Source organism: Gigantopelta aegis, chromosome 9 (genome assembly GCF_016097555.1).
Source record: "Gigantopelta aegis isolate Gae_Host chromosome 9, Gae_host_genome, whole genome shotgun sequence".
Classification (NCBI taxonomy): Eukaryota; Metazoa; Mollusca; class Gastropoda; order Neomphalida; family Peltospiridae; genus Gigantopelta; species Gigantopelta aegis.
The window spans coordinates 76,164,850-76,173,036 of record NC_054707.1 but is presented as its reverse complement, the minus strand read 5'-3'; the positions used below and the strand labels follow the sequence as shown (position 1 = coordinate 76,173,036).

Genomic DNA, 8,187 nt, shown 5'->3' with positions numbered 1-8,187 from the left:
GGCAGAGGTTGAAATACAGTATGGTATAGATGTTGCCAGAAAATGTTGCAGATATTTCTGTGTTTATTCTGTTTTTAGCCAAGGAATCTTGGGAAAACCACTGTTTATATCCAGTGACAGCACATTGCAAAAGTTTATATTATCAAGTTAGCTATGCAAAGTTTATTATGTGGGATCAATTAATTTATAGCTCTTTATCACAATTTAGTTTTCCAAGTACCAAAATATGGTGCTAGTTTGATCAGTCATTGTTTAATTGTTCTTTTGTTGAATAGTCTTGGTGGAGTGTTTTTAAAAGGTGAAAATCCACAACTGAAATAAACTTGTTATAGGGTAAGAATGAATAGGAACATGTACATACACATATTATAAAAATTATTTTGTAAAATAAATATGAAATTTTGATAATTAGATCAAGGTAAATTTGTTTTTACATACTGGTACTTTTAGAAAATATTGTGATGTATAGCTCATCAAGTTTGACATATAGTTGTGCTTGTATTATATTATGGAAACGTGTTATAATGTCTTTACAAAAAAAGAAGAAGAAAAAAGATGAAATAATACATGTAGATTTAAGGTCAAGCTCATCTCAGACAGCATTAGCATAGCACTGTATGTTTTAGTACATATGTTAGACACATATGTTTGATTTAACATTTGACTTGTTCTAGTAACTAGGACGGTATCTTGTGGTAAAGCACTTGCTTGATTGATTCCCATTGGTACGCCTTTTGGGAGCTATTTCTCATTCCAGCTAGTGCACCACACCTGACCCGTGGTATGTGTTATCCAGTCTGTGGGATGATGCATATATATATATATATATATATATATATACATTGAAAACGCACCACCAAGAAAGGTTTGGATTTCAAAAAGAATACCTGAGCAATAAATGTTTTTGTTGTGAACAGCAATACATGGATTGATAATGACAACAAACAAAAAAGGATGCACAATCATTGATTAGTTTTAATTCATCTACATATGAAACACATATGGGGTCACAATGAAAAGTCAATAGCATGTATGACCACCATCTGCAGCAATGTTTTCTTATCAACCCGATAAGTCTATGAATAGTGTTCTGGGGGATAACATTCCATTCCTGCTGTAGTGTGTTTTCCAGTTCTCTAAAAGTTATTCATTTGTGAACAACATGAGATGCGTTGACCAAGGTAATCCCAATGACCCTATTGGCGTTAAATCAGGGGACAGTGCTGGCCATTCAAGCAAAAGGACACTATTGTTCGCTAGATACTGTGTTGTAACACATGCTGTGTGCACTCAGGTGTCATCTTGATGAAATGTATGCATATCCCGATGCTGATGAAAGAAGGGAATGACGTGATTTTGAAAGACGTTATCCTGGTAGTAAATGGCATTCATTCTGCCACGGCAAACATGCAGTGCTGTTCAGTGATGATAACTGATCCCACCCCACACCATGACACTCCCTCCACCCCATTGATCTGTCAGGACAAGACAGTCAATGTGGTAACGTTCTCCACGCCTACGTCACACCCACAACTGACCATCGGCATTCCTTAAATGGAAACGGGATTCGTCAGAGAATAGCACACCATGCCAACGTAATCTCCAATGATGATACCTTCCTGCCAAACGTCAGCGCTCATTGAGCACGCAGCCCAGCAGAGTGAAGACGGCGATGCACAGTGTCTGCGCTGATAACCCCTCGTCTGTGAACAGTTGGTGCAGTCCTGGCAGCTGGCAGCGTTCGATTACGAATATGGAGGCAAACAATATGGCGATCTTGTCGTGGTGTCGTAACATGTCATTGGCCTGGACTTGGACAGTCTCTGGTGGTTTCTGTCTGCTGATGTCTCCTGTGGAGTCCAGTGATTATTGAATGGTGGCATCCAAACCGCTGTGCGATGACTACTCGAAAATGCCAACTTGAAGCATGCCTAAGGCACGTTCACGTTCCTCAGCTGTCAACCTTGCCATCACTTGTTTGACGTTCCCTCAAATGAATGAATAAATAAATGAATAACTGAAAGTGGCTTTTCACAGACCATCTTTTATAGCACAATCATCATGATTTGCATATTCAATTTACGTTTCTCATGCTATGCATGCAATATGTTGTGTTTTGGTGTTGTAATTTCATGAAGTGTTTAGGCAATCGTTTTGTAAGTTATTCGTGGTCATGCATGGTCTATAAGGTAATACGGTACTTATTCGTTGATATTTTTAATGCTGATATACACCCCATTTACATTTGTTATCATCAACTGGTGGTACGTTTTCAATGCTGTTCAGTATATATATTTATCCATTGCTTATAATGTAATAAAATTAATGGGTTTCTTCTCGAAGACTACATGTCAGAATTATCAAATGTTTTACATCTAAAAGCCGATGGTTAATAAATCAATGTGCTCTAGTGGTGTTGTTAAACAAATACGAACTCCAACTCGTTCTAGTAACTTAGCGATCGGTGCGCTTGTAAAAAAGGTTAGAAACAACACAAACACACAGAATGTATATCCACTTCCTTTTCCGGCTAAGGTTTCCGATCGTATGGCAGGTTGATGGAATCGTTCCTTTAAAATCTAATAAATCGTAGATAAGAAACAATATACATACATCAGTAGTGTACGCCAGTTAAATAAATATATATATATTTACACTATCGTGCAAACATTAATCGTGTTACGATAGTATTTGCTGGAACAAAAAATCTAAACTTATTTGAGATGAGGGATCTGGATAGGCGGTAAAAAACCCCAAAAAACTCTTGTCCTCAACTTAAAAAGACGAATGATCACTCCATTCCCGTCCACACTTACTTGGAAAATGTATCGCATTGCAATACAGTGTTTGTTGTTGAAACGATGCGACTGGTCGTCTAGCTTTTTCAACTTGCCTAAAGGTCCTTAAATGATAAATCGATCTGAAGATGGTCTTTATTTTACTCATGTTTCTCATGGCAGACTACCAGCGTCGTGTTTAGGCCATCAGTCTACAGGTTGGATAGGTACTGGGTTCGGATCCCAGTCGAGGCATGGGATTTTTAATCCAGATTCCAAACCCAGAGTGAGTGCTCCGCAATGCTCAATGGGTAGGTGTAAACCACTTACACCGACCAGTGATCCATAAGTGGTTCAACAAAGGCCATGGTTTGTGCTATCCTGCTTGTGGGAAGCACAAATAAAAGATCCCTTGCTGCTAATCTGAAAGAGTAGCCCCATGTAGTGGTGACAACGGGTTTCCTCTCAAAATCTGTATAGTCCGTAACGCCATATAACTGTAAATAAAATGTGTTGAGTGCGTCGTTAAATAAAATATTTATTTTTCTTTCTCATGGCAGACTGTTAAATAACTATGCTATAGCCTGAGTAGACCTACTCTGGTGTTCGAGAGATAGACAGACATTTTTATGGTTCATGATCACTGTCGGAGATTACTCTAGTGAAAACCTAGCCCGAGTACTCTGACTGTAAGAGAGCTAGACGGACATTTGGACATAAACACGCTCTCATTACAGTCAGAGACCAACCTATGTCTTTTTTTGGCAATTCCTGACTACCAAACGGTAGGCAACGAGTCCCGCTCTAATACCACAACAATCCTATGTTTGACGTCAAATACCTTTACATCAATCATTTTCGAGTTAAGTGATACAAAAAAATCCACATATTAATCACTAATACACTTACTACAGAAAGAAACCCGACAGCACCCACATTCAGCTACGCTTCGTGACACTCCGTCGCAACAATTGCAAAGCTCGGCGATCTATTTCGAGACGTAGACCACGTGATCGCACACTGGGCGATTCCGCCTTGTGCAGCAGTTACAGGGGCCGTCTCATATCAAGCGAAGTTACGACATGGAAGAGTTGGCTAATGCCGTTTTGGATGAATTTGGATTTCATTACGTCATTAAACCAAAACAATTACACATTATTGATTCCATTTTGAATTTGAAGGATACATTTGGGGTGTTATCGACAGGATACGGCAAAAGTATGTGCTACGTACTGCCGCCTCTTATGAGACGACCCCTGTAACTGCTGCACAAAGCGGAATCGCCCAGTCTCGAAATAGATCGCCGAGCTTTGTAATTGTTGCGACGGAGTGTCACGAAGCGTAGCTGAATGTGGGTGCTGTCGGGTTTCTTTCTGTAGTATGTGTATTAGTGATTAATATGTGGATTTTTTTGTATCACTTAACTCGAAAATGATTGATGTAAAGGTATTTGACGTCAAACATAGGATTGTTGTGGTATTAGAGCGGGACTCGTTGCCTACCGTTTGGTAGTCAGGAATTGCCAAAAAAAGACATAGGTTGGTCTCTGACTAATGAGAGCGTGTTTATGTCCAAATGTCCGTCTAGCTCTCTTACAGTCAGAGTACTCGGGCTAGTGAAAACCCAGAATGGGTGACTACCACATGGAAGACAAAGATTCCCAGTCTAATACAAAAAACCCATCAAAGTTTTGACGTGAACTACATTTAAATTGATAATTTTCTAGTTCGCCAGTAACAAATATTGGTAGGACTTTCCTTTGGCACTGTCACTTATAAAGAACATTATATAAATACTTACAATAAATAGTTACGGTTAGTGACTGTGCCAAAGTAAAGTCCTTCCGTAGATAGGTTTTGTTAAGCCAGAATGTTGTTGCAGTTGATGCTCGACACACCTGCCAATTAACGCAAATTACTGTCTGGTCACCAGTAGTCTGACAATGCACCTGTACGCAGTCTAATCGGGGCAAAACTGGAGATTAGATGCGACTGTCAATCTTTGCCCAGTAACCTCTGCATTAATTGGTTGGTGTGTGCCAGTCATTAAAATGCAAGTGGTATTCAGATTTTGCTGTCTGTGTTATATTGCAATTATTCATGATGGAATACTGGAAGTTGTTTTTTCACTATGAAAAGTCACTAATTTCAGAATGATGTATATTTTGACTGCTGATAGCTTTAGATTAAATATAATCACTAATCGGCTTTAGATTAAATATAATCACTAATTGGCATAGTATGGGCATCAGGTTTGGAAAGTAAATCCTGAATTGTGACACTGTGTACATACATGTATTTATTTGCATCATCATGTTTGTCTTGACGAAAACCCTGAATTGGTGATTATTTGTGACATTTATTTAACGTTAGCTTGGTGTAATATTTTCAGGTTTGTAAACAGAAACCATGGGTGCGTACAAGTATATGCAAGAAATCTATCGAAAGAAACAGAGTGATGTGCTAAGATTTTTGCTTCGTATTCGATGCTGGCAATACAGACAACTCTCTGCAATCCACCGAGCCCCACGCCCAACTCGCCCAGACAAGGCCCGCAGACTTGGATACAAGGCAAAACAAGGTATTCGTGGACGTACATTAACCTTTAAACTACTGGATTAATTTTTTGACAAAAACTATGTTGAGTGGATACAAGTTTATAATTTTTACTGGCATAAATTCACTTAAATGTTTTATAAATACATAAAATAATGATCATGTTTGAATCGGTAAGTATTATTTTTGTAGATTTTTCTAACTTTTATGGTATTTTAGATAGTTTAATGTTGATTAAAATTAGGCAAAAAATTCAAGAAAAAAAGGCTTGTTTACTAAGTTTAATGGATAACGGGTCTCTGAAAAATTGCAAGATCTATAAGTGCAAGTCTGGTTTTGCATAACCAAAATTTCTTCCACATACTTTATTTACGTAGATTATGTGGAAATGAAATAGTTTCCTGAATTTATTTTGCATAACCCTTTTGGCCAAGTTAAAATTGTCAGGCATGGATAATTTCATGAAATGTTTGCACACCCAGAGCTGGCAATGGAAAGGTCACTGGCTGGTAATGGAAAAAAATTACAAGGTTTTTCTCTGAAGACTTTAAAAAAAAAATTTGACATCCTGCATACCATGATTAATTGATATCTTTATTCAAAACATTAAAAATAAAAATCTACTCGGGTGTGACAAAATAGCAGATACAAGTTACATAAAGCACAAAATGGTGCCATTAGATTCCAACTGAATTTGTTATTGTATTGGCAAAAGTGAAGGAATATGACAAAAATTATCTTGAACATTGAAATATTGTATACCTGTAAAATATTTCTCTATTTCTCAGGCTATGTTATCTACCGAGTGCGTGTTCGTCGTGGAGGCCGCAAGCGACCAGTTCCCAAGGGCTGTACGTATGGTAAACCCAAGACTCATGGAGTTAACCAGCTCAAGTTTCAGCGCTCCCACAGAAGTGTTGCAGAGGTAATTGTTTCTATAGGATTATTAGTCTACTACTGGTCCAACTAGAGTGGGGGCGGGATGTAGCCCAGTGGTAATGCACTCGCTTGATGCATGGTTGGTCTAGGATCAATTCCAGTCGATGTGTGCTGGTGTCATTAAACAAAACATAACTTAAACTATAGGTTTGGCCTGTCCTACATATAGTTTACCGAATATTCACAATACCTCAAGATATTTTGTGTTTAGCTTTAACATGTATGTACTGTTACAGATAGTTTGACTTGCATCACAATTTACCTATTTGTGACTGAGTTGTGGCCTTTGAACTTGGGAGATAAGGACACCTATTGCTTAAAAGCTAAATGCCAGTACTCAAATGTTTGAGGGTGTGTTTTTTTTGTAGAAAGAGTTGTTTCCCTTGTGTTCTGCACAGTGTTTTAGTTTGTGTGGTACCTGAACCTCTTTTAGATGTAGGCACGCTAATAATGTAAAGTTTGCATAAAGCCAGTAATATCTACATTTGACACATCTGTGCTGCTTGCATTTAATTTTTCTGTAAGTCGCATTTAATTCTCCATACTTGCCAAAGCTTGACAGTATTCATAATGAAAAATCCAAGTTGATGAACATGAACAGGTAGTAATTTCGGCCTCAATTTATTGGTATTAATTCAGTACCAAGTTTGCATGCTCCCTTGATAATATGAAAGTTTGGCATATAGCATGCACATTCTATGATTAGCCCACCCCAGGTATGTGGTACAACAACCCCTGCAATTACAATCTCTACAGCAAGAAAACATGCAGTGGGGAAAAAAATACAATATAGTCCACAGCAAAAAACCCAGTGCTGTGGAGAATTAAAAATTTCATAGCATTGCCGATTGCCATGGGAAATGCAGGATTTATAGAATATTTTTTTGGTGCTTTATTTTGTAATATTTTAATTTTTCCAGGAGCGTGTTGGTCGTAGATGTGGTGGACTTCGAGTCTTGAACTCGTACTGGGTAGGTCAAGACTCCACGTACAAGTTCTATGAAGTGATTTTGGTCGACCCATTCCACAAGGCTATTCGGAGCAATCCAGAAGCCAACTGGATATGCAAGGCCGTCCATAAGCACCGTGAACTACGTGGCCTTACCTCTGCGGGCAAGTCATCAAGAGGTCTCGGCAAAGGTCATCACTTCACCCAGACCACTGGAGGTTCACGCAGGAAGAACTGGAAGAGGAAGAATTCCCTCAGTATCCGCAGAAAGCGATAAGAAGATGATAACTTTTTTTTTTTTTTTTTTTTCAAAAATCGTTTCTGCTGTTATTAAAAAAACCCAGAAATTTAATTGCTTGTTGGTGGAAACAAATTCAAGAAGCAAGCTCTGAATAAACTTGTATGCAAAAAACAATATTTTTGTTATTTCTGAATTTCAGACTTTACTATTAGATTGGGCATTACTTTCACCCATGGGCGTATGGGGACTCTTTGATTTAGGGGGGCTGGAGGGGTTGATTTGCCTGAAATTTTACCCAGATAAACTGCCCGAATTTTCCCCACTAAATACTTTGTCCCTCCTCGCCCCACACACTTAAGACATAGTTCCAACGGATCTGTGTATACATAGCCGTTATCCAGATTCGGACATTTCCGAATCTGGATAACCACCATAGGATATATATATATATATATATATATATATATATATACCCACAGACACACACACACACTCAGAGAGATCCTTAGGAACAATGTCTGAAGAGTGCATCCGAATCTGGATAACCGCTATTATATACACAAATCCGTTGGAACGATGTCTGAAGTATGCGTCCGAATCTGGATAACCGCTATTATATACACAAATCCGTTGGAACGATGTCTGAAGTATGCGTCCGAATCTGGATAACCGCTATTATATACACAAATCTCGATGTCTGAAGTTGACCAATACATGTAGCGTTCT

General features: G+C 38.4%; 1 protein-coding gene across 1 annotated transcript; it reads left to right on the top strand.

Annotated features, from left to right (window-relative positions):
• The first annotated feature begins 2,508 nt into the window (after window positions 1-2,508).
• Window positions 2,509-7,526, top strand: LOC121381293 (60S ribosomal protein L15-like). Its single transcript, XM_041510540.1, has 4 exons — window positions 2,509-2,554; window positions 5,169-5,357; window positions 6,121-6,257; window positions 7,192-7,526. Exons 2-4 carry the CDS (start codon window positions 5,186-5,188, stop codon window positions 7,495-7,497), a joined length of 615 nt encoding a protein of 204 aa, XP_041366474.1. The 5' UTR covers window positions 2,509-2,554; window positions 5,169-5,185; the 3' UTR covers window positions 7,498-7,526.
• The last annotated feature ends 661 nt before the right edge of the window (window positions 7,527-8,187 follow it).